The 26,860-nt window shown below is 49.4% G+C and overlaps 2 protein-coding genes across 13 annotated transcripts in view; one reads left to right on the top strand and one right to left on the bottom strand.

Moving 5' to 3' along the window:
* Positions 1-14,326, bottom strand: part of SMIM17 (small integral membrane protein 17) — a 29,735-nt gene extending 15,409 nt beyond the window's left edge. For 2 of the 12 annotated variants that reach the window (XM_070499599.1, XM_070499605.1), the window contains exons 1-2: positions 9,152-9,168; positions 8,900-8,969 (exon numbers count right to left, since the gene is read on the bottom strand). The gene's annotated coding sequence lies outside the window, so the exon portion shown is untranslated. Of the gene's footprint in view, positions 1-1,564; positions 1,720-7,707; positions 7,763-8,899; positions 9,038-9,091; positions 9,169-13,710; positions 13,769-14,247 lie in introns of those variants that run through there. The other 10 variants (XM_070499603.1, XM_070499604.1, XM_044759287.2 and 7 more) reach the window with 10 other exon arrangements.
* On the top strand, positions 14,249-21,404 carry LOC106847406 (zinc finger protein 420-like). The gene is made up of 4 exons (XM_014866681.3): positions 14,249-14,416; positions 17,983-18,061; positions 18,465-18,591; positions 18,979-21,404. The coding sequence occupies exons 2-4, from the start codon at positions 18,029-18,031 to the stop codon at positions 20,610-20,612; spliced, it is 1,794 nt and encodes a 597-aa protein (XP_014722167.3). The 5' UTR covers positions 14,249-14,416; positions 17,983-18,028; the 3' UTR covers positions 20,613-21,404.
* The last annotated feature ends 5,456 nt before the right edge of the window (positions 21,405-26,860 follow it).

The raw sequence follows: 26,860 nt of genomic DNA, 5'->3' as shown, positions 1-26,860 counted from the left end.
AAAAGATAAATCAAGAGCCCCCCCCCCCAATCTGGTATTTACTTTCACTCTTCTGAAAGTGAAAATGAAGTATGGTCTAGAGAAATTCTTCTCTATTGTAAGGAAAACATAAATGCAACTGAGGCATGGTATGGGGAGAGGCAATAGGGAGTAGTGGGGATTGTGGCAAAGGAGAGATTGGGTGCCTTGTCTGAAGAAGCTGCCCCATTCGGCCCAGCCAATGTTTGTCGAGCAAAAACATGGGCCCAGTGTCTCCCAACTTCCAATTTCTCAAGAGAACACTGGAAACCTGTACTTTTAGATGACATCTTATGCATTTTAAAATGCCAACGATTATTTCAAATGTTTAAAAGGAAGACACTATGTGAGCCACATAGCACAGGTCATGGGGCTGGTTACACCCTGGGGCTGCCAGTTTTAAATCTCAGTGTGGGGTGGGGAGTGTGTAAGGAGTGAGGAGAGGACGCTGTGAGCATATACAACAGTTTCCAAGAAAAAAAATATATTGGCCTTGATGAGAAGGTAGTGAGAGAGAACTAGGAGGGGTTCTGTTTGCTTATTGTTTTATCTTCAATATAAGACATAAATAATCATGTGTTTAGGCTGAGGGGAAAGAAGACAAAGGAGGAGGAGAAATTGCAGGCAGGAGGGGTAACAGTTGGAGAGCCATGGGGTCCAGGTCAGAAGAGGCTGGATCCCCGTGGATGGAGGAGAGAGGACAGGGTGTGACAGGGGCGTGTGTGTGAGGGAGTTCACACCTCACAGCTTTGGCGTTCTGCGTGAAACAGCAAATAGGTCACCCGCTGAGGAAAAAAAAGGACGGAGACACAGTAACAACAACGACCACACAACAATAACAGCAAAGCAACACAGGCAGCCACTGTTTCCAGGAGCTCCCCGTATGTCGGGTACTGCGAGCACTCCGCGCCCGTTTTCTAGTCTAATCCTCTTCCCGGTTCTCCGCGGCAGATACTGAGTCCATTTTACAGACAGAGAAGGCCCTTGATCAAAGCCACGCAGCTCGTCGGAGCTGGGCGGGGATGCTAAAAACCTCACTTCAGCGCCTGCGCTCCTGGCCATTGCAGGGTGGCACACACGTGCCCAGACAGACACACAGGGCACACATGCGCAGGTGTACGCGCGGGCACGCACAAGGACGCAGCGTGCTAAACACACGGGGAGGGCGAACACAGACACCGAGACCCCCGCAAGGCCAGAGCGCGCGCGGATCCACCAGGGCGCGCAGACACACGGGTGGACGCTCCACGCAGGGTCGTTCTCCGCTCCAAGCGCGGAGGCCGAAATTCAAGCGCAATCCACGGGCGGGTAGACAGACCGCGCTGGACGGAGAAACAGCCCCAACCCAGACCCAACCCAGCCCTCTCCCACCCGATGGGCTTGGAGAACCCCTGCCCAGACCCGCATCCCTAGAGCGCCTCTGCTCCCTCACCCCATGCACACTCACACACATTCACACTCACGCGCGCGTCCCCGATCACCACCCGCGCCCCCAGTCCCTTTTCCCCGACCCCTCCCGCCAGCGGAGGTCTCTCGAAGGACTCACCCTCCCCAACCAGACCCTGTCCTGGCACTGCAGAGTTGGTGCTGCAGCAACCGCGACTGCGCAGACGCGGAGGCTGCGGGTGAGAGGTGGGGGGCGTAGGGGAAAGTGAGAGACCTTTTTCCGTCCTCCTTGCCCCAGGGAGCCTGTGCCTGCAGGGGAGGGCGAAGGGGAGCGGAGGGGCGACAGTGACACTTGCCCGCATTGCGGTTGCGGGGGTGTGGTGCTGTGTCCGCCTGATGTTGGTCAAAGTGGGATGGGCGGTCCATCCCCCGCTGATGGGCACGTAGGTTATGTCCATGTCCCCAGCTGCAGACGCCCGCCTTTTAAGGCCAACAACTTTCACATGCCCCAGGTGGTTCTCCAGTCTATAACCGTGATGGAGAGTGGGGGTGGAAGGGAGATGGAAGGAGCTGGGGCAGGAGTGTGGCAGCCCAGGGACCCTGAGGCCAGACCTCCTGGGGTCAGAGTCTGGCTTTGCCATTTGCCACTCATGTGTCCTTGGGTGTGTCACTTATCACCCCCGTGTCTCAGTTTCCCATTCTAAGAGGGAATAATTATGCTTACACCTGCTGGGATTGCTGTGAAGGTAAGAAATTAACACATGTACGGTGCTTAGAATAGCGCCTAATGGTGGCTACTGTTATTACGATTGTCGTTCAGGTTTTACAACGAAATGACTACCTGGCAAATCGCTCTCGTGGAAGCTACATCAAATTTTTAGATTTTTGATAAAGCTATAGGTGGAAAGAAAATGGTCTCTTTTTGTAATCTTCTTTTCTTTTCATTTCATTACGTGTTTGCTGACCCGGTTTGTTTCTTCTTTGTGAACTGCCCATTTATACCCTCTCTATATTTTATTGGTTTGGATGGCTTTTACTTACTGATTTACAGGCATTCTTTACATGTTCTGGATGTTGATCCTTTGCCTGTTATCTCCTGGTCTGTCACTCACTTATCTTTTCCCTTTACTCACACGGTGCCTGAAGTTATGGATTTTGATAAAATCCAAGATACTATTATTTTATGGTCTTCTTCATCCTATTCTCATAGACACACTTTCCTCTATGATCTCATAATTTACAGTCTTGATTCATGTGTTTAGTTGTTTGAACCTTCCAGAATTATTTTTTGAATGGTGTGAGGTAGGGATTTAAATTTCTATTCCAAATGGATAGACAATTGAACAATCTTGGTCACTCAGAAAAACAGTCAAAACAACTGTCATTTATCCAACAAATATGACGAGCAAAGGCATCGCATGTACATTGTCTCATTTGATTCCAACAGATCCAAGTGGTAGGTATTCTTATCCCCATTTTACACAGAAGGGAACTAAGACATAAAAGAGTTAAATGATTTGTCCAGAGGACACACAGCAAGAATATTGAAGGATTGAGGTTGGTTTTCTTAGGTGTTTCCATATATGTCACATAATTGACTGGGGAAACTTCCTTTGTTTAGATGTGTACAAGATGAGTTTCCAGCCATTCCAAGGATAGTTCAGGGTGAAGAGGGGAGAGATGGATTTTAGAGTAAGACTCCTCATTCAACCCTTGCCACTTCCTCTGATAACAAGACATTTAGTGCAGGAGACGAGGAGAGATGCCCCAGATCATGGAGGCTTGGTTGGGGGGAGGTTGAGAGTTTGACCTCTAGACCCAGATCCACTATGCACCAGCTGTGCAACTTTGGGAAGTGAATTAACTGGGTCTCAGTTTCCTAATCTGTAAAATGGGAACAATAATATTTCCTTCCTCATAGGATTATTGTGAACACCAGGTGAGTTAATACACACACCTCATTCAGATTGAGTACTCAAGAAGTGTCATAGTGTTACCCTTATCATTATCGAACACCAGGTCCTCAACATGGGGGAAAATTCCAGGTGTGATCCTGATAGCTCAGATAATTAAGGGTTGTTCTCAAAATAAACTCAAGTTTGAGGGGTTTCGACAGGGTCCTGGTGGGCAGGAAGGGTACTGAATGACTTCTTAGGAGATAATTTCTTACTGAAAGAGAAGAAAGCAGCAAGGAGAAAGTGTCTGGAATCCCAATGCCTTACTCTCATCTTTCTCAAACTTCAGTCTCTTGCATATCCCATTGTCAACTTTTGCCATGTGTCTGCATCAATGGATACCACCTGAAGTTTTCTTCCATTTCCACATAACATCTGTATATAAGCAAAGAGCAATTTATCTCATGTTTTCATTTTAAAGATTTTTTTTCATTTTTCTCCCCAAAGCACCCCAGTACATAGTTGTGTATATTTTTTTTAGTTGTGGGTCCTTCTAGTTGTGGCATGTGGGATGCTGCCTCAGCATGGCCTGATGACCGGTGCCATGTCTGCGCCCAGGATCCGAACCTGCAAAACCCTGGGCCACTGAAGCGGAGCTCGTGAACTTAAGCACTCGGCCATGAGGCCAGCCCCTCATGTTTTCATTTTAAATGAATTCATTTTCTAAACCTTTTTGAAAGTACCTTTGGAAATGGAACTTTTGAGGACTCATAAATAGAAAGCCAGGTTCATGTGCCATAACAAAAAAATGGAAATAAAATCAAGATTAATAAATCCAGAGCTAGATGCTGCTGCTTGATGGGGTCAGTTGAATTATTGGCTGCAATTCGTCCTCCCCCCGCTGTAGCATATCTTCACTCATGCCATAGCCTCAGGGCAAGTCACGGGGCAGAGAAGTAACCTCTCGTTACCGTATGACCACAGCAAAGGTGAAGACTGTTATGCCCACAGGACTTTTCCCTTTGCTGATGGTGCTTCATATCCTTTCACTGTAATCAATCATAGCCATGAGTGTGCCTGTGTGATGAGTCCTGTGAATTCTCCTAGTGAATCATCAAGCCTGAGGGTGGTTTTGAGAACTTGCAATGCAGCCCTCAGACTCTGGACCAGCACTTATGACCACTGCTGTACAAGGAATTGAGTGCTGTTGACATGTCTTTGGAATCCATGACTAGCTGAGAATTCATACACACATTCACTCATTCAACAGATACTTATTAAACACTTGCTATGTGGCAGATGCTGTTCTGGGTGACCAACACAATCAAAGTATATGGCTTAATGAAGTTTAAAGTCTAGTGATGGAAACAGGAAACAAACAAGTAAACTAATAAATGTAAAGTAAAATATAGTTTTTGCTAAATTCTATGAAGTACACGAAACAGATCAATGTTCTAGTAACTGTGAGACCATTTTATAGGGGTGTGGTCAGGGGAGGTCTTTTGGAAGAGGTGGCATTTTTAGCTAAGACCTGGAAAGTGGAAAGGAGCCAGTTATGCAAGAATCTGTGCCAGAGAAGAGCAGGTGCAAAGACCCTGAGAAACAACAAGGAGACAATGTGGCCAGAGTAGTCAGGCAAGAGGGGGAGTGATGGGAGACAAGATCAGAGAGGCGTTCAGGGTTTTGAAAGCCACAGTAATATCTTTTAATGTTATTGTAGGTGTGTTGGGAAGCCATGGAAGGGTTTTGAGGAAGGATGTGATATAATCTGACATACATTTTTAAGGCATCACTGAAACTGCTGTGTGGGGAACGCTCTAGAGAGGGCAATAGGTACAATGGGAAGACTAGTTTGTTGCAATAAGCCAAGTGAGAAATGTTGGTGGCCTGAAGTTAGATGGTGGCAATGAGGGTAGACAGCAGTGGACAGATTCAGGATATACTCTTGGAGATGGAGCTGAGAGAACTCACTGATGGATGGGATGTGAGGAGTGAGAGGAAGGAAGGAATGAAGGAAGACTTTTGAGCTTTGAGCCTGAGCAGCTGAGTGCGCTCAGCTTGAGTAGGATCAAGTATTTTTGTGCATGGAGAAAATCCAGAATTCTCCTTGGGGCATGTTAAGTATTTGGTGCCTGAATTTCTGAGGTTAACTCTAGGAGAGCCTGTATACTCAGATATCAGCACTCAGAGATTCTGGGGTAAGGTGGGAGGGTGGGCTCAGGAATCGGCTCAGAAGAGCACACCCACCTAGAGAGGCAGCAGCAAAAGTAGGCTCCTAGTACTGTCCGCGGTGCTGAACCTTTCAGCCAGACCTGTCCGCGGTGCTGAACCGTTCCAGTCTGTGCTGTCCGTGGTGCTGAATCTCTGGTCTGACTAACTGAGAGCTTTCGCTCGCTCCTCTTTTTTTCAAAAAAAAAAAAAAACAAAAAACAAAAAAACATCCGCCTGGGAAAAGCCTTGCTGTTGCCTGGAAACAAAGCTCTGTGGGCTGTGGCGAGCGTGGGATGAAAGCAGATGAGGGCAAAAACTGCAGGGTCATTTTTAAGAGGCAGCTTTGGCTCTTAAGACAGCAGGACCTGGCTACAACCTGACTTGAATTATTAACAGGGAGTTTCCAAAACATCTCTGAGGAAAATAACACACAAACAGGAAAACAAGGTATAGACGTGCCCAGGATTCAAGCTGTTGGTCACCTTGGGTTGAAGGAAACAGGGAGGAGCTACATAGGTATATGCGAGTTATTGGTAAGGCCCTAGTTTTTATGTTGCAAGGTGGGGTCACAAGAAGGATATTAATGTAGATTTATATAAATACAGCATGGCTATATTTTATGATAACTTGAATTATAAACATTTGAAATTGTGAGCTTTGGGTGACAGTTTTTGAAATGACAAGATGCCTTGCGATTTAAAAATCCCTCAAAACTTCATACTTTCGAATGTGATCACTCTCGTAAATTGTAAAGTGTATTTGTTATTTCAGTATCACTTCAGCTGATGAAGAGACATGCCAACCATCTTTTGTTAGGATTATTCTTGAATTACGTGGGGTTTGAATTGTGCAAGGTTTTCAAGAATTGAGTTCCTAGCATAAAATCCAACCACTCTGGGATTGTTGACTGAAGGAATGAATTAACATGTTTGTTCTTCCCAAAGATCTGGTCACCAGGGAAGCCACAGCTGCTCCTATCACTCAAGAGACAGACATTCATAAAGCACTCATTATGTGCTGGACATTGTAGGGGAGACCCAGGATGCCTGAAGCATATCCCCTTCCCCTAAGAGGATGATTTCCACACCTCTTCAAATGGCAGGAGACTTTGAGGCTCTGACATGACCTCTTTGATCAGCTAGAGTCACTATAATTCGGCTCTTACCTACTTTCTCTCTTTTCATAGAGTTGTTAGCCCACAGGGGATTTTTTGTTTTTGCTGAGGAAGATTTGCCTTGAGCTAACAACTGTTGCCAATCTTCCTCTTTTTTGTATGTGAGCCCATGTCACAGCATGGCCACTGACAGACGAGTGGTATAGGTCCACTCCTGGGAACTGAACGTGGGCTGCTGAAGCAGAGCACACTGAACTTAACCACGAGGCCACCGGGGCTGGACCCCTACTGGGTTTTGATATTCCAAATTCTCTAAAGAAGATGAAGCTCATTACATTATATATATTTTTCTTGCTTATTGTCTGACTCATCTTCTAGAATTTAAGCTCCATGCAGGTAGGGACTATGTGTTTCTAATTCATCCCTGAGCCTCCAGCACCTAGAACATTTTTTTAACCAGATGTCCTATGAATTTCTTTTGAAGGGTTGAATGAATAAAAGGTAGTGTTTGTAAACGTAAAATATCCCAATGTCTTAATGTTGGCAACTCATTAAATTGAAAGATGAGTGACCTGAACCAAGCACATCAGTTGGCTGGAAGCAGCCCATGATCTTCCCAGTTGAATCATCATGATCACGGGGTCCCTGCTGAGCAAGAGTCTGCCATGAGGCCACTCCATGAGCAGGTGACCCTTTGTTCCCTCCTCCAGGCCATTGGCTGCAATCCAGAAGGCAGGGTTGTATGGCACTAACCAGGGAAACTTGTCAGTAAAGATCATCCCACAAGGATAAGAAGCTGCTTCATTCTTTTTAACAACTGCAGGAAATTAATCCCACTGTGTGGATGCATCTAGTTATTGTGGTCATTATCCCAACTGGCAGACATTTAGGTTATTTCCAAACAGTGATAATTTGGGAGCTTCAGACTCCTTGGGAGAAGCCCAAATTCAACTTGTAAATGGCACAGTCAGGATTTAACCAAGGGCAATTTGTTGCCGAAGACCTTGTTGTTTCACTAACACTGAAAATTCTTCAGTTTATTCTGTGGGAAAAAAGAAGGATGTTTGAAGTGAGAAAACTCACCTACTTGTCTAGAACCTTGAAGTATCCAGTCACTTGGGGTGCCTGCGGTGAAATCCTAAAAAGGCAGTGAATTGCCAAGTCTGCTTAGAGAAGGAAATGCCCTTGCCCCCTCCCCACCCCTGCTTTCCTGCAGAGTTAACATTCTAAACACAGAATCTGATAAATCAGGTACTGGAACACTTATTGATAGCTTGTTGTGTCCTCACCAAGATGCCGTCTGTTCGGTAACGTTATTATCCTCATTTTACAGAACAAAATAGATCTTTGTGGACTGATACGGAAAGGTCTCCAAGACACATCATTGCTTGGAGAAAAGCAATTTGCAGAAACACAGATGTAGTCTGACATCACTTACATGAAAACTCAACAACAAATAAAACAATGTCAGATATTTTCTATGGATGCATAGATGCATATGTAAAGGTTTGCCAAATTTAAAACACAAAAGTTATTTCAAAGAAAAAGCTCACAGATTACCAAGTTTATCAAGGTTGCATTTGTTCATTCATGATGAAAAACCAGTAGTTTTATTAAATAATTATCACAGCCAGAAAGTTCATAACATATCTTCAAATCTCAGCATGACAAAACTCAGAGATACAGATGTTTTTGCTTAAGATTACAGGCTTACAGGAAACGTCTTATTATTTGGCGACCAGGACTAGACAGGACGGCCCTGTTATATTTGGTGAATCTCAGCGCGCAAACTAACTTTTCTTCCTGACTTTGGTATGCCATGAATGTGACAATTTTGCTTATAAAAGAAATAGTTGGAATCTTAAAAAGAAAAAAACTGAAAAAATCCAAAGATATTGACAATTGTAAGACATAGTTCAATGTCAGAGACGTTAGAATGTAAAAAAATAAAAAGTGCACTTTTGCATCAATGAAATATATATGACATATGATATATATGAAATATGATGTATACATATGATTTAATTATCACATCTTATTCAATAACAATAATGCATATCTCATAGTAAGTGGCTGATACACATTCAGCATTGTTACTATAGGATGGGTAATATTAGCCAGGCTCATTCTATGGATAAGGAAAGTGTGCTCAGAATCAATGCATTCCCAGATATGCACACACAAATTACGTCTGTTTCTATAGGCACAGATATGCTAGTAAATGAAAAGAAAAAGTGCCCTCCCAGCATACCCCAAATCCACAACCGTCACTCACCTCTAGAGCAGAGACTGGGGTTGACGAAGTGAGATCAGCAGGAAACCTTGCTTTATCAATATGCTTTGACCTTTGACAAAGAAAATGTATTGACTTATTAACTGTCAAGAAATAAAATAACTTTCAAAGAGGGATTCAGAGAAGGTAAGTAAGTCCCCCTCTGAGAGGTGAGATGTGAACTGTCTTGCTCACCCCCGATTCTCAGCGCCTGGCACAGCAGCCACCCTTCAGATAGCTATGAAACCGAATTACCTGCTCACACAGCCAGTGAATAGCAGAGTCGTGACTCAGGCTGGAGATTGACTGGCTCTAAAGCCTGCCCCCGTCCTACGCCATGGCGCAGCCTATTTTTGAAGGTTTCTCAACACCAGGAGTGACAGCCCTCCCCTTCCCAGCCTCACCCCAGGGCTTGCACACTCCCCAGGGAGGGGGCTGGGGATGGCTGGCAGCACCAACTTTGTTCCGTCTTTGCCCTGGGTCTCTGCAGGAGTCCCCTTCTCAGAGAGGATCCCAGGGCCATTCTTGGGAAGCCAATCTGTCTTTTCTTTCTATCCAGAGAGATGGTTGATTCCCATGGAAACCCACATCACCCTTCTGCAGATCTAGACCACCAGTGATGGGAAAGACAGTCCCACCGTCTGATTTCCTTGTTGGCTGGCCCTGTCAGGATCAGAAGAGATGCGTGTGTATGTGTGTCTGTGAAATGCATACACCATTTCTTGACGGCTTCAAAAGAAACAGATAATTGTGGTTGCCAGAAGGGAATCCAGTGTTGGAAGATGAAGAGATCCTTGCTTTTTGTCATAGATTCTTTTGTCCCTTTCGAGTTTTGTATCAAATAAGCTCTTAAATGAATAATAAATAAAGTGGAAAATTAGGTAAATTTTTTAAAGGGTTAGGATAAAATGAATGCATAAAGATCTGGGATATAATATTGACATAGATATACGGTGGCTTAAAATTTCTTTTTAAAACCAAAATCATGTACCTCCATACTTTAAAAAAATCAAATAGTTCTGAGTGGTAAATAGGTGGGAGGCCAGTTGTCTTATTCTCTATACTGTCCTTTAGGCTTGAAGTATTTCATCCTTACTATTTAAAAAGCATCAGGAGGGTCCTAGTTCCAGTTAAGATAGAGTAAGTACATTCTGCTCTCTCTCCTACTGAAGCACGTCAATAAATTAGCAACCTGTACAGAAGTAGGAGCCAGTCTAACTACTTTAATCACCAACAGCTAGCATCCTTTTGGTGATACAAAGGAGGGGACAAGGCAGCAGGAGCAGGGGGCTTCAGGGAGCTTCAGCCAGCAGCTATTTACCAACTTTCATGGAAGGGTCTCAATAGATTACCCACTGTACAGAAGTAGTACTGTTTCTTCATATACTTTTTCTACATATAAATATATGGTTATACATATTAGCTATATATACAAAAGCATACCTATATATACTTTTTAAAAACACAAATGAGAGTGCACAAAAAATACTCAATTGTTGTTTGTTTTTTCATTTAGTACTGTGACTCTGACCTCCTCCCATATCACTATATTCAACCCTTCCTCCCCATCCCCTACCCAGCTGAATCCTAACCTACTAGCCAACCTTCTAAGTACGGACCCTTGGGTGTTGCCAGTTCTTCCTATCTTCCAAGCAAGGCTCCAGTGGACACTGGGGAGAATTTGCTTGCCCCGGACAACCACCCAGCTGTCTTCTCTTTTCTGAGCAGGGCTCTGCTCCAATGTCACCTTCTTAGAGACGGTTCCCTGACTGCCCAAGCTGCAGTAGCCTCCCCCTTCCCTCTCCGCCTTATTACCTCTGATCACACTCAGAGATTAGCAGTGGTGGCTCCCTAAGGGGCTTGGTTCACTCACTGCTGGATTCCCAGTCCTGGGGACAGAGCCTGGCACAGAGTAGGTGCTCAGATATTTGTTGAATGAATGACTCCCGCTCACCCCGAAGTCTCTCATCTCTTGAGATTCCTGCTCATCAGAGGATGCAGAAACGCTAGGTGTGCATATATTAGGCATCCACCTTCTTATTTCTTAGAACAGCCTCTCCCCCACCACTCAGGGGAAAAGGAAAAAAATCACACACTCCTTCTTGCCCCAAATCTCTCCTCCCCCTTTCCACACACTTCTGCTCACAGCAACCTCCCTGTGCTACATTGACTTTGGCAGTGAGAAAATGCCAACTTCATACCTGCCTCTCCTCCTCCACTTCTTCCCACCTCTCAGTCTTTCTGTAAAGCAGGTGATCGCCTACAAATAAACATCCACATTCCCTGTAAGCAGCTTTTTAAAGAAATTTTGGCAAAAGGAAAATTCCCCCTATGAATTTTCATGCCTCGGGAAATATTTATTGGGTAAATGAGTATCTATGATAAAGGAGATGGAAAATCTATCGAGCCCCCTGGGGTGGTGGTGCTGGTGGGAGATGGATGGATGTAATTTCCTCCTAATATTTCTCCCTGGTCTCAGGAGACCAATAAATCCCAGGGAAACTTGTTCTGAAAATAGGCACGGAGGACGGTGGCACTTAAACCTCACATCAACCTTAGGAAGAGATAATGAAATTATTGTAATGATAATGACGACACATCACAGACCCTCCTATGTGTCAAGACCTGCTCTAAATGCTTCCTTGTATTACTTCATTTGATCGTCACAACAACACTATCAGGTAGATACTATCCTTATCCTTATTATACAGATGAGGAAACTGAGGCACAGAGAAATGTAGTCACTTTCCCCAGGCTCCTTACGAGGGTAGTGGCAAAACCAGAATCTGAAAGCAGCCGTCCACCTCCAGGGAGCTCTCATTTGATGCTGCCACTTGCACATCATTGGTCAGAACCTAGTCACATGACCACCAACTGCAAGGGAGCCTGGGCAACACAGCTAAAACCTAGGGTTCTATCACTACGGAAGGAGTGGAGACAAGATGCTGGAGAACAATGGACAGTCTCTACCCACCCCTCCCCTTGGGATTCTTCCATGTAGTGAAGATGAAAAAAGTTAGGAGCACACAGCCACTCCCCCCTTGACGGACCAGGCAGTAATTGAGACAGACATTCTTACCCACCTGAGGTGGAAGTGCCAGTAGGAAAACTGTTCTGGAAAGGTGTATCTGTTAGTTGCTAACTGACGCTATCTCTGAGTAGATAGTGTCTCCAATACCCAGCTGGTACTGAAGAACTGCTTGGTGGTGTGGGGGAAATGCACACATTGGAATTGGTCAGAATTGGAAGGTCTAACCTCCAAAATCTGACAGAACCACTTCCGCCACATTCTATTGGTCAGCGCAAGCCACAGGACAGCCCAGATTCGAGGAGTGGGAAGAGTCCAGCTCTTGATAGCCAGAGCTGCAAAAAAAATATGTGGCCATTTTTAATATCCAAATGAGAAAATTTTTAAAGGAAAAAGGAAAGATGGAGCGGGGATGGGAAGAGAAGAGAAAGGGGCAAAGGAAAAAAACCAGCTTATGGGAAGGGGTAGTGTGAGATTCCCCAGTCCGAGGACCACACACGCGCCCCCAGCGTGGTGGCCACAGCTGTCAGGGGAGGAGAATTCTGCTCTGTCCATCCTTTCTTTGTGAGCTCCAGAACTTTCTAGCTCAGATCCAAGTAAAGACAAAAACACAACCACGTGCTATCCCCATCTTGCTGGCCCTGTCCTGTGGCCTTTCCCAAATTTATTATACCTAAATCTCTCCTCCTGCAGTTAAATGACATGATATGTGTGTCAAGAGTTTCTCAGGGGGCCTGGCACATAGCACACACTCAATAAACAATAGTAGTAGTAATGGTGTTTTTGTGAAAGTTTTCCATTGTGAGGGGCACATCTTATAGATACAAGGCGAGAATTCAAAGGGTTAATCTGTTACTGAACATAAACACAGGTTCTTTTACCTGCCACACAGTGGGGCCAATAACAGAAATGTCAGGCATGAGCATCAGGCAAGGAAAGAGGTTTACTATTATTGAAATGCAGCCAGAGGAGGAGATGGGAGTTAGAACTCAGATCCAATCCCCAAAAGGAAAAAGGCAGGGGTTTTTATCTGGGGTTTTAGGTAGGGGAGGGGGAGGTGGCCTTGCTGGTTGGCACCTTCCTGTCAGCCTGTGTTTGGCCTTGAAGACTGAATCTTGACATTTGAACCTTGAATTTCTGGGGAAGACAGCTCATTCATACACTAAAGAGGGACAGAAAGACCCGGCTAGTTTTGAACAACAAACTTATGTTGAATACGCACAGCTGCAGTTAGCAAAGCTTATCTTATCCAATGCAGTAGCTAGTAGACAGATGTAACTATGAAAATTTAAACACAGCTAGACACTCAGTTCCTTGGTTGCACTAGCCGCATGTCAAGTGCTCAACAGCCACATGTAGGCAGTGGCCACCATATGGGACGGCGCAGACACAGGACACTTCCATCAGTGCGGAAAGTTCCACTGGATAGCGCTGCTTTAGGTCCCAGGCCTTGCTGTAAGAACTTCATGCGAATCTACTCGTGTACCTCACACAACAGCCTGATAGGGAGGTTTCCTTACTCGCAATCTCAGTACAGACGAGGAAGCGAGACTCAGAGAGTTAGGACACCGGTCAGAGGACACAGTGGAATTTGAACGCGGGCAGACCCAGTGCCAGAGTTCCTGTTCACAACCAGCTCTAACCAATCACCTTCTTGTTCTTTTCAGTCTTGTGGAGGCGATTTCCCTTTCTTCCCTTCCCCATCCCCTCATCTTCCCCCTACCCCTCCTTCCCCCTCCTCGGTCCTCCCCTCTTCCCTACACAATCTCCCTCCCACCCCTCCTACCTTCTCTCTTTCCTCTCTCTCTGCTCCCCTTCTTCCTTCCCTTCCTCCTCCCTCTCCCTCCCCCCTCCTCCTCCCCCTCCTCCTACCGCGTCCTTCCTGCCGCCCTCTTCTCCTCCACCCCCTTCTCCTTCATCCTCCTTCTCTCCCCTTTCCCTCCTCCCCCACGTCCCTTCCCTCCTCTTTCCATTTCTCTCATTACTTCCCTCGGCTCTCTTCTCTCCCACCCCTCCTCCTTCTTCTCCCTATCCGCGCCTCCCCTCCCTCTCCTCTCTCCTTCCTCTCCCCGCTCCCCTCTCTTCCCTACCACTCCGCTCTCCAAGCCCCTCCCCACTTTCCTCTCCCTCCCTCCTCCGCGCCCCCTCCATCTCCTTCCTCTCTTCCTTGCTTCCTGCCTCCCCCTCCCTCTCTTCTTCTCCCGCCTCCCCTCCTTCTCCTCTCTCCTTCCTTTCCTCTCCCCTCTCTCTTCCCTCCCTCTCTCCTCTTCCCTCCTCCCTCCTCCTCCCTCCTCCTCCTCCTCCTCCCACCTCCTTCTCCCACCTCCTTCCTCTCTCGCTCTGAAGTCGCGCGGAGACATCCAGGAGCGAGGGGTGGGCGTGGTTTCGCGCTGCGCGGGGGCGGGGCGGGAGCAGCGGGACCGCGCAGGCGCAGACCGCGCTCCCGCCGGCCCAACCGCCGCCAGAGCCCCACCGCCGACCGGTGGCCACCGGTGAGTCCGCGCCGCCCGCCGGGTTCTCTGGTCGGTCGCGTTTCCGTCCTGGGGGAGGACCTCGCGCCCCGCATCACGGGGGGCACCCCGGAGGGCGCTCTGAATCCCCTCCCCTCCGTGCCTCAGTTTCCCCGCCTAGACAGTCGGTCCGGGGACAGCACATATGCAAGGTGGCCCGCGGGGCTCCACCGTTGGAGCTGCTCCTGTTCTCGCTGTTGTTTGGTAATAGTAACGGCGGCGCCGCCCTGGCAGTGGCGGGGCGCTGAGCTGGTGCTTCGGTCACGTATACCCCTGCGGTGGCCCCGTCCCCCGGGCTATCAGAGATGCAGATTCGCGGGCCGCCCCGGAAAGGCGACGCAGACTCGCAGGGGTGGGCCCCGGGGCCGTGGCTCCTCCAGCTCCGTGGGTGATGCTGTGCATACTGACGTTGGAGACACCCTCTTAGCTCAGTAAACCCTCACAGTCGCTCGACCTGGTACCCACTATGATTCTCCCCATTTTGCAGGTGAGGAAACTGAGGCACAAAAAAGAAAAGGCCCCCACAGTGCGACTTAATAACCCCTTAGGAAGCCCTGTGCTGGGCACCATTCTAGGTCTTTAGCTACATGGATTCACTTAATCCTCACGACAGCCCCGTAAGGCAGCAGTACTATGTCCCTAACCTTACAGAGGAGGAAACTGAGAGCTTGAGTGACCTGCCCAGGGCCATACAACTGGGGAGTGGATCCAGACAGTGGCCTCCGGGGTGGGGCGTGTGCCAGGCCACCCAGTGGGGCACAGCCAGAGAATGTTAGAGCTGGAGTTCGTAGGTCGGCCCAGTCTGAGCAGAGTAATTCAGCTTTAGTCTTTAATTCTAGGATGCGAGTTTTTTCAGTTTAACATCTCTGAAATTAGGATATGTCTTACCACTGATAGTATATTGTGGTTTAATCGGCAGATTTTTTTTTCCTTAGATAAAATCATGGTTTCTTTCCATCGATTGGCTCTTACAGTTAATGAAATATGGTATATAGTAGAGTATGCATATGTACATATATAGGGTATTTGGTGTAGTACAGTGTATAGGTGTAATTACGGTATTTAATGTGAGTATCTATATATACACCTTATGTACATGTATATATGGTACCTACTGTGTCTATATACACACCTTATTTACAAGGGTATCTGGTATTTAGTGTTCATCCACCTCATAGACATGCATATACGGTATTTGTTGTGTGCAGTGTCTATGCCCACGCATGTGGTATTCAGAACAGTGATATGTGTGTAATCAGTTTACACATATCTTACACACATGTATCTATGGCATCTAGTGTGCATGATTACACGTCACATACAGGTATACGTGGTATTTAGTACCAGAGCACACAGATATAAGATCACATATATCTTATATACACATTGATGTGGTATTTTGTGTGTGATTGGACCTCATCGACATGTGGATATGACATTTAGTGTGTATACATCTTACATACATGTTGTCTTTCAGTTCATATCCACCTCACATGCATGTATCTATGCTATTTAGTGTGTGATTACAGCTCATATACACATATGTGTGGTCTTTAGAGTGTGCGCACCTATATACTTATGGTATACTGTGTGTGTGTGTGTGTACCTTATATTCCTGTGTGCTTGGTATTTAGTGCTGTAGCCCATGCATACAGGGTACACATATTTTACACACAGGATGTTCTCTGTTATGTATCATGAACATATGGCGTTTGGTATCATGTGCTTGTATATCATTTAGAAATAAACACCCACGGGTTGCTGCTGGGCTCAGTTTTCTTTTTGTACCAACTGGGGTTTGTGATCACAAGAGTTTGAGGGGGAGCTGGAGCCATGTCAGGGTCACTAGTGGGAAGCGAGACTAGTTAGAAATGCAGGTTCCCAGACCCTGAATCTGAGCGAGGTGGGGCCAGACCCTAGGCCCCAGATGACCTAAAAGGCCCTGTTCCCCTCCACCTTTGTATTTCCAGAATTTCTTTTTGTAATGTAAAGTGGCCTGTCGTTGCTGTGGAAAATCAGTTTGGCGATTCCTCAGTAAGTTGAACACAGAATTACCACATGACCCAGCAACTCTACTCATAGGTGTATACCCCAAGAACTGAAGACAGGGACTTAGATAAATACTGGGCCACACGTATTCACAATAGCCAAAAGGTGGGAACAACCCACATATCCATCAGCAGATGAATCGATAAGTGAAGGTGGTATGGTCATACAATGGAGTATTATGCAGCCGTGGAAAGGAACAGAGCACTGATACGCACCACCACATGGATGAATCTCAAAAACGTCATGCTCAGTGTAACAAGCCAGACACAGAGGGCCACATAGTGTATGATTCCATTTGTATGGAACGTCTGGAACAGAAAAATCCATGGAGACCGAAAGCAGATTTGTAGTTGCCAAGGGCTGGGGGGAGGGGTACATGGGGAGGGGCTGCATTGGGGTGATGGAAATGTTCTGGAACTAGACAGTGGTGATGGTTGCACAATATTGTGCATGTGCTAAATGCTGCTGAACTGTGCACTTTAAAATGGTAAATTTCATGTTACATGTATTTGACCACAATAAAAAAAGGAGGGGGGTTTATTGTGAGCCAAATCCTATGCAAGTTGCTGGGATGAAGGCTACTAAAGGGAACCCCAGTTTAGTGGGGGAAAATGTCACATATACAGAGGGTGATAATAAAAAATAGTAACAATAATAATAAAGCATTTCTGTATCCCTTACCACACGGCAGGTGTTGTAAAGGGATTTACTTACACTATCTTGTTGAAACCTCATAATGACCCTGTGAGGTGGATGCCTTATCCCCATTTTCCAGATGAGGAAACTGAGGCACAGAGAGGTTGAGTCACTTGTCCAAAGTCACAGAGTGGGTAAGCAGCAGAACTGGGATTTAAACCCAGGTATCTGGCCCCTGCAGCCTCACAGTTCACCAGCCCAGGGTGACAAGTGTCAAAGGACAGTTGCAGGCAAGGCCTGGGTCAGCGCAGAGGAGAGAGGCCTTTGTTCTCTCTAGAGCCCCATGAGCTGGGTCAGGGATGGCGGCCACCCTACATCTTAGACAAGGAAGCTGACACAGCAAGGGACAGTTGAGGGTGTGGTGGACGTTTTGTAGCTGGGACTGATTTCCCTGTCCCGGGACCTTTGTCCTCGGGGGCCTCTTCCTCTGGTAGTTGAGCTGGACCCCAAGTGTAAGCGGGGCCTGGGGCAGTGGCGGGGGCCCGATCAGTTGGGCCTGAATGGCTCCTAGGTCCACAGCCTGGCGGGGGTGTCTAGGTAGAGTGGGCCTGGGGCTGATCCTGCCTGGAGAAGTGCCCCACTCCCCACCTGCCCAGCCACACAATGGGGTTAGTGTCTGGGTTGTGAGCCCAGGTGGTGTGTCTGCTGCATCTCTGTGTGTTTCTGTGGATGAGAAGGGCAGGGCGGTGGGGGGAGTTGTGTTTGCTGTGTGTGTGTGTGTGTGTGTGTGCGCGCACATGTGCATCTAGGAGGCAGAACTAGGCCTGGTCTCTTACTGTCCCCTCTCTCTCTCCCTCTGCTAGAGCCCCAGCAGCCCCTTGTCCCCCAGTCACCATAGGCAGTGGAGGGATGGCCACCCAGCTGCTGGCTGACGAGGCCCTGGTGAGTAGTGTTGTCCCGTCATCCTCTCATGGGTGGCTCAGCCTGGGTGGCCAGAGAGTCCCATGAGCCCCTGTCCACCCTAGTCCCCTCCATGGCCTGTGTCTCTGTCACCTGGGGCGGGGTGGCTGTGGGTATGACTTTATGCCGAGTCCTGCAAGTCCTCGTAGAGAATCATCAAACCAGGCGATGGCCTTGGGGACCCCAACGCAGCCCTCAAACCCCAAACCAAATCAGCCCCAGCCCTGTAATGATAATGGTCACCACAGTCACAGCACTTACCACGTGCCCGGATGGTGCTGGGAAGGTCCTCCAGGGATGACCCACTGAAGCCAGCACCGTGCCCGCCTCCCACGCTCCCCCCAGCCTGGTGGCCTGGGTGAACCAGACATCTTTGTGATTGCAGGAGTTGGTGACATTCAAAGACGTGGCTGTGGACTTCACCCAGGAGGAGTGGCAGCAGCTGGAGCCAGCTCAGAGGGACTTGTACAAGGATGTGATGCTGGAGAACTTCCGGAACCTGAGCTCACTGGGTGAGGTGCAGGGTTCGGTGGAGGACCTTCCTCCTGGTTCATAGCCGTTTTCTTGGTGTCCTCACATGAAGGAAGCGATGAGGGGGTTCTCTGCGGGGTCCCTTTTATAAGGGCACCGATCCCATTGTTGAGGGCTCTGCCCCTATGACCTAATCACCTCCCAAAGGCCTCACCTCCTAATACCATCACTAAGGGGTTAGGATTTCAACATAGGAATTTGGAGGTGGAGGGCGGGGGCACATTCAGGCCATAGCCGCAGGCCTTGCCTAGAGCCCTTGGGAGGTGCCTAAGGGGGCTTCTCTTTGCTTTCCCAACCCCCAGCCCTCACCTCTCCCAGCTCCAGGAGCAGGTGGCGTGAGTCACATTCGTGTTTTCGGTCTCTTTCAGATTTGGAGTGCAGGCCTGAGACAGACGGCCCAGAGGAGGCTGTCCCTGCTGGAGCGCCCCCCAGGCTGGCCCTGGGAGGGCTGGGAGGGGGCTGCCCCTGGCGCTCTGCGTCAGGAGAGGCCGGGACACCTTCAGGAAGCGCCCCTGCAGAGTGCGGACCCCGAGACCCCCAGCCAGGAATTCCAGAAGAGAGGGGGCCCCACCAGTGTGACCCGCGGTGTCCCGGCTTGGAGAGACCCCGGCAAGCCCCCAGCGGCGGGAAGTCCTGCGTGTGCCGGGAGTGCGGCGAGGCTTTTGCGCAGCGCACTGAGCTGGCACAGCACCAGCGTGCACACGCCCGGGACAAGCCGTTCGCGTGCGGCGAGTGCGGGCGCCGCTTCCGCAGGAATGCCACCCTCGCCGTGCACCAGCGCGTCCACACCGGCGAGAAGCCGTTCACGTGCCCTGAGTGCGGCAAGGCCTTCAGCCAGCGCGCCAACCTCACGGTGCACCAGCGCATCCACACGGGCGAGCGGCCGTACCGGTGCGCCGAGTGTGGCCGCGCCTTCGTGCAGAACATGCAGCTGGTCGGGCACCGGCGCACGCACACCGGCGAGCGGCCCTACAAGTGCGGCGACTGCGGCAAGGCCTTCACCCTCATCACCAACCTGGTGGACCACCAGCGCCTGCACACCGGGGAGAAGCCCTTCGCCTGCGACGTGTGCGGCAAGCGCTTCACCAAGCGCTCGTCCCTGCTCGGGCACCAGCGGGCCCCCACAGGCGACAGGCCCCACCCGTGCAGGGTGTGCGGGAAGGCCTTCCGCAAGAAATCCGACCTGGTCAACCACCACCGCACGCACACGGGCGAGCGGCCCTTCAAGTGCTACGAGTGCGGCAAGGCCTTCGCGCAGAGCATGACCCTGGTAGAGCACCAGAAGACGCACACTGGCGAGAAGGCGTACCAGTGCCGGCAGTGCGGCAAGCGCTTCACCAAGTCCTCCGCCCTCATCCTGCACGAGCGGATCCACACGGGCGAGAGGCCCTTCCGCTGCGCCGAGTGCGGCAAGGCCTTCAACCAGAACGTGCAGCTCGTGGTGCACCGGCGCAGCCACACGGGCGAGAAGCCGTTCCAGTGCGGCGCCTGCGGGAAGTCCTACAGCCAGAAGGGCTACCTCACGGTCCACCGGCGGACCCACACCGGGGAGCGGCCCTTCGCGTGCAAGGAGTGCGGCAAGACCTTCAGCCAGAAGGCGCACCTCTCCATCCACCTGAGGATCCACACGGGCGAGAAGCCCTACCGGTGCAGCGAGTGCGGGAGAAGCTTCCGGAAGGTGTCGTTCCTGTTCCAGCATCAGGCCGTCCACAGCGACGAGAGGCCCTTCCAGTGCGGCGTGTGCGGCAAGGCCTTCGTGCGCAAGTCCACCCTGGTCCAGCACGGCCGGATCCACACGGGAGAGAAGCCCTATCAGTGCGGGCAGTGTGGGAAGGCCTTCCGGCACCAGCCCACACTCACAGCACACCGGAGGATCCACACCGGGGAGAAGCCCTACGAGTGCAAGGCGTGCGGCAAGGCCTTCAGGCGCATCGGGAACCTCACCTGCCACCAGAAGACCCACATGCTCGGGGAAGTGCCTCCGGGCGGGCCCAGCACGTAGAGAAGGCCTTCCTCCCAGATAACCACCAACTGAGGCCAAGTTTCAGCCTGCTCTCTCTTTAGAGTTAACTTAGGGACATCAAGAGATGCCCAAAAGGCTTGTGTCACATTCCCGAGAATTCAGTGAGGACAAGCCACAGCAGGGCCTGCTTCGTGGGTGTGCAACCTGTGCAACCACACAGAGCCCACACTCGGTTTCACGCTCTGCCATCACCATCTCAAAATCCTTATAATCTCAGAAGAAAGGGCACCAATTTTCATTTTGCACCAGGACCCCCAAATTTCACTGGTCCCAGGAGAGAGCAGCCCAAGGTTAGACCAGCGGCCAGACCTGCTTTTGCATGGCCCAAAAGGTAAGAATGGTTTTTACATTTTGAAAGAGTTGTAAAATAAAATGAAAAGAATATGAGACAGAGCTTCTGTGGCCCACAAAGCGTAAAATATTTACCATCTGGCCCTTCACAGAAAGTTTGCCAACCTCAGCCATCAACGAACAGTTATTGGTGGGAATTCCACACTCTTCTTCAACATACTCTGGCAGAGTCACTGTTTGGTCTCTTGCTTCTTTCTGTGGTTCCCTTGGGGTGGGCTTCTCCAATGCAGGTGGAGGGATGCCGGGATGGGGCAGCTCCTCCTTGGTCCCTCCTGCCCGCCATCCTTTTGTTGATCTCCAGCCCTCGCTGTGGCTCAGACCAGCCGCTGTCCTTGGTCCTGAACCCCATCTTCTGGGAGCCACGAGTGATCGGTGTGTCTGGCACTTCATCGAGAATGGAATAAATGCGATTCTCTGTTTAGTGGCTGCTTGTTCACCGCCCGATCTGGGTGTCTCACGCCAGGAAGGTTTGCCCGGTGGGACCTCTTCGTAGCTCAGTCTACACACTCACTGCATTCATTTTCTAGGGCTGCCATGGCAAGATACCACAGACTGAAGGGCTTAAACAACAGAGATCTATTTTCTCACGTTTCTGGAGGCTAAAATTCTGAGGTCAGGGTGTCAGCCGGGCTGGTTTCCCCTGAGGCGCCTCTCCTTGCCTTGCAGACGGCTGTCCTCCTGCTCCCTCTTCACGTGGTTGTCCCCCTGTGCCCGCGTACACCCTGGCGTCTCTCTTCTAACGACACCAGCCATTGGATTAGGGCCCACCCATATGACCTCATTTAACCTCATATAACCCAATTACCCCTTTAAAGGTCCTAGCTTCAAATACAGTCACATTGGGAAGTTACTGGGCGTTCGGACTTCAACATATGCCTTTGCGGGAACACATTCAATCTATAATATCCCCAAATGGCTAGAAACGTAACCTTTTATAACTGTAGCTTACGTCTACATGGTTTGGCAAGCATGAACTGAGCACTCACCTCGTGCTTTGATTGAGTGTCAGGGAGAGCCAGCGCCCCCGAAGCTCCTCACTTTCCTTCCCGCCTCCATGGCGCAGCCTTGGTCCTGGGACGCAGCCAGCCGGCCAGAGAACGCACTTCCCGCCTGCCTCCAGGAGGGGGCGTGGGCCGCTCCACCCCTGGGGAGGGTGAGGGGAGGGAGGCGTCCACAAGAAGTTGGGACTTTGCCGCTTGCCCTTCCTCCACCCACCGCCTGGATGCTGACCCCAGGGCAAGTCCAGAAGCGGTGGATTGAAGATGGTGGAGCGAGCTTGGAATAACTAACGCCCCAGGTCTTAGGAGTTTGTTGCTGCATTTAGTCCATCCTGACCAGCGGGACGTCTGTGACCTCGCCTATCACCTCCACCTTTTGCGCGAGGTCGGGCGTCACCCCCACTTTACAAAGGAGGAGTCGCGGAGGGAGTTCAGCCACCCTCACCTGGTAAGTGGTGGAACCAGCGACTGAACCCAAGATCCCCTGACCCCACAGCCCGCTTGATCACTCCTCGACCCTGCACAGGCTGCAGACCAGGGGTCGAACCTGCTGCTTCCCCCGCTGTAGTCTGTGTGGCCTGTCCAGTTCTGGCCCAAACAGCATTTCGTAAATAAATCTCGAATTCCGTGCCATTTAGAAAACGGAGACACAGCACATAAAAAGTCTGGTTTTTCGGCTCCATGATCTCGAGCAAAGCATTAGTGCTCTGAGCCTCAGTTTCCTCAGCTGAAAAACTGGGATGATAATAGTACTCTAGATAGCAATTACTTATTTGTTAATATCTTATTTTATTATAGATAATAATAGAGCACCATTATTATATTTATTATTTACTATTTATTATTGACAATACAGCTCTATTATCAATAATAAAAAATAAATAAAATCTTCAGGCTGTAGATGAGGCCTGTGCTGGATAAGGCACCTTCCTGACTCGAAGCACGTTATTGTCACAAGAACTCCGTCGGCATTAGCCTGGGATTTGAGAGAGGATTGTCCTCCTGTAATTCCAGAACGTCCCAGAGATTCCTGCCTCACCCCACCCCCCACCCGAGGGCTGCTTGCTGCCTCCCCGGGTTTCAGCGGGAAGAGCCTCCTGTCTCCATATCTGCGGCTGTGGCTCGGGGCCCAACCTCCTGCTCCCACCATTCCCAGGGCAGGAATCTTGGGCTGTGAGGGGCAGATGCTGGGTTCCTGGGGGTCTGGTGGGGTCTCCAACAGTGGGGAATGTCCAGGCAGGTAAGAGTGGAAGGGCTACTTCCCTCCAGCCTGAGTGTCCTGGGGCTGCCGCTTGGCCAAAAGCGGGCATGGAACCTTGTCCAGCCACCCAAGCTGAGGCCGGATTGGGGAGATTGGTGGGGCTGGGGTGACAGTGTATTAACCGTATCTTTTATTTTCTGAGGTTTTGACATCTCAGGTCCTTGTTGACCCTGGAGGGACCGCCTCTCCCAGGGTTAGCTAATTCCTGGAGATGGGAAAGTATTCACTGTAAACGGACTTTTCAAATGCAAACCAACCCAGAGGCCACAGCCACCTCCCTCCTCCTTGGGGCTCTCACACTCCAGCCACTACCCCTGCCCTCAGTGCCCAGGGCAGGTGCCAGACCACTCGGGGCAGCCCCTGTGTCCCAGAGCTGCTGAAATGACTCAAACCAGCTCATCCTAAGCCAGCTCACCCGTTCCTTCCTGTGGGGGCTGTGGATGTGGGACTAAGGGACACAGGTCGGATCCAGTCTCTGGGGAATATGTTAGGTCAGAATGGAAGGGGTGGACCTCAGAAACTCACTTGCTTATTCATGATCCAGTCAGCTAGCATTTATTGAGTGCCTGCCGCTGACTCCGTCATTCAACGAACATTTACTGGGCACCTGCTATGCACCAGGCTCCGTTCTAAGTCCTGCGAAACAACAGTGAGCAAAACGGGTAAACCCGAAGCTGGGCCCCCATTCCAGGCAGGGAGGCAGATGAGAGAGAGGGAAGGTGGGTACCCAGACCAACTAGGGGGAGGAACAGAGCAGGGGAGGGAGCTCCGGTTTCAAAGAGGGAGACCAGGGAGGGTGATGTTTAAGCCAGGACCTCGTGCATTCAGGGTGTCCCTGAGAAACAGAAGCTGTATCTTCTTATATGTCTCATATAGATCTATTATATATATCCTATTATATATCTCATTGTGTATATAGCTTATTATATACATCTTATATATAATATATAATGTATGTTATAATATATTAATATATAATAACATGATATATTACAATTATAATATATAATTATATTATAGCATATATATTATATGTACAGACATTCCTCAGAGATATTACAGGTTCGGTTCCAGACCACAATAAAGTGAATGCCACAATAAAGTGAGTCACACAAATTTGTCAGTTTCCCAGTGCATATAAAAGTTATGTTTACACTATACTGTAGCCTATTAAGTGTGCAATGGCATTTTGTTTTAAAAAAGTACATACTTTAATTTAAAAATACTTTATTGCTAAAACATGCTAACCATCATCTGAGCCTTCAGCGATTCGTGATCTTTTTGCTGCTGGAGGGTCTCATAAAAAGTGCAATAAAGCAAAGTGCAACAAAACGAGGTGTGCCTGTATATCACATACATAAGTATGTATGTTTAGCATGAGTAGGAAAAACACCCACTTCTCCTGGTCACCAGATGTGTTGGGGTCCCCCACACCAAGCAATTCTATGACACCAGCTGGGGGTGCTACAATTCAACTCAACTATCTACCTGGAAATAGCATCAGAGCACACAGGTTAAGGGCTCAGTCCCACGAGACTGTCCCCACCATTTCAGACACCAATTGCAAGTCCAGGTTGCCACTTGTGCTTCTGACCAACTGGCTATAAATCAGAGGTTCCCACAACCCCCTCCTCGCGTTCGACTAATTTGCTAGAGTGGCTCATAGAACTCAGGGGAACATTCTACTTACCAGATCACCGGTTTATTATAAAAGGATACTACGATAAAGGATTCAGATGAACAGCTGGATGAAGAGGTACATAGGGTGAGGTCTGGGAGGGTCCCGAGCGCAGGAGCTTCTGTCCCCGTGGAGGTGGGGTGTGCCACCCTCTCAGAATGTGGATGTGTTCACCAACCCCGTACTATCGGGATTTTATGGAGGCTTCCTCACGTAAGCATGATGAATTGTTAACTCCATTTCCAGCCCCTCTCCCCTCTCTAGAGAATAGGATGGGGGGAGGGGCAGCGCTGTGTTGCTGAAAATCCCACGCTTCTAATCACAGCTTGGTCTTTCTGGTGACCAGCCCTGATCCAGGAGCCCACTCAGAGTCACCTCATTAGAACAAAAGACACTCCTATCACTGAGGAAATTCCAAGGGATTTAGGAGCCCTGTGCCAGGAATCGGCGGCAGAGACCAAATTGTTTCCTAGGGGGACACATTCAGTCTGTGGCAAACCTGTGTTCTGTAGTCTTTATGGAATAAAGACTCATTTATTCCCCACAACCAATGCATGAGGTGAGGACTAGTATTACCTCTATTTCACAAATGAGGAAACAGAGCTTCAGAGAGGTTAAGAACCTGCCCAAAGGCACAGAGCAAGTGAAGTCAGAGTCTGGATTTGAACCCAGGCAGTCTGGCTTCAGAGCCTCTGTTCTTATTGGCTCCCTTATCCTGCCCCTTTTTCTTCATCTATCAAATGAGGGCATCTTTTCTCGTTGTAGTAATAGTAACAGCACACACTCAGTAAGATTATTGACCACTTACTCTGTGCCAGCTTCCATTCCAAATTTTTTACAAGTATTAACTCATTTTGATGGCTCAAGTAAATTATTTAACATGATAAAAATATGATCTACCTTCCTCCTGGGGGTCTCCTGAAGTCTGCATTCGTGGGCTGGCCATCACCGGCTCTGCCTCCACGTGGCCCCACTCTCCAATCCCAGTACCCTCACTTCCCGGCCGTGACCTTGCTCAGGTCTCTGAGGCTCTCTAGGCCTCAGTTTCCATCTGTCAATTTGGATGGTGTGAAGGAAACACCATCGTTTGTGTCAAGTCCTTGGCATCCAATACACATTAACATTCAGGATAAAGTGCTCCCTCCACCCCCTGATGAAGGTGGTGAATTTGCGATCACTTCCCCGGGACCCTTGGGGATGAACTCTCCTCCTCACTCAGTCTCTGTCCAGCGTCCGCTCCACAGCCAGGCCTTCCTAACCACCCACCTAAAGCCACCTCAGGCCTCACCCAGCTCTATCGCCTTCCGCTGCTCTATTCTCCTCCGCGGCCCAACACCGTATTTTACCCTAATTTACCTCATTTAGCGTCTGTCTCCTGCAGTAGAACAGAAGCTCCATCACGGGCGGAACTCACTTGCTCGGTACTGGACCTCCACTGCCTGCTTCTGGAACTGCGCCTGGTGCTCAGCAGATGCTGTTGAACGAGTGGCCTCTGCTAACTCCCCTGGGGCTTCTCTGTCCGAGGGCTCAGTGACCCCATCCCTTCCCACCTCCCAGGGACCAGGTGGCGGTGAGGGAATCAGGAGCTGTGGTTCCTTCCTCTCTCCCCCACATCCTCTCCTGCCTTATGGGAACTGGACAGGGCATGGAAAGGTCCAGTGGGGAGAGACCCAGGGTCTTGGCTCATGAGTCGGGGTGAAGATGCAGCAGAGAGTGGACATGGGGTGACGCAGATGATGAGATGAGGAAGCACAGGAGAAGGTGGAGACAGACGCTGCTGGCACAAGACCCGCCTCTCAGCTCTCGGAAGGGCCTAGAAGGTTACAAGCTTCCATGTGCCCATTTTATTGGAAGACCGTCTTTCGTGCCCCTTCTTGACTGCACGATCTGACTTAACAGGTCTGTCAGAGTGGAGCCCAATGTCATCTCCACGTCATCC

This window comes from Equus asinus, chromosome 26 (assembly GCF_041296235.1).
Source record: "Equus asinus isolate D_3611 breed Donkey chromosome 26, EquAss-T2T_v2, whole genome shotgun sequence".
NCBI lineage: Eukaryota > Metazoa > Chordata > Mammalia > Perissodactyla > Equidae > Equus > Equus asinus.
This window is presented reverse-complemented; position numbering and strand designations above follow the sequence as displayed.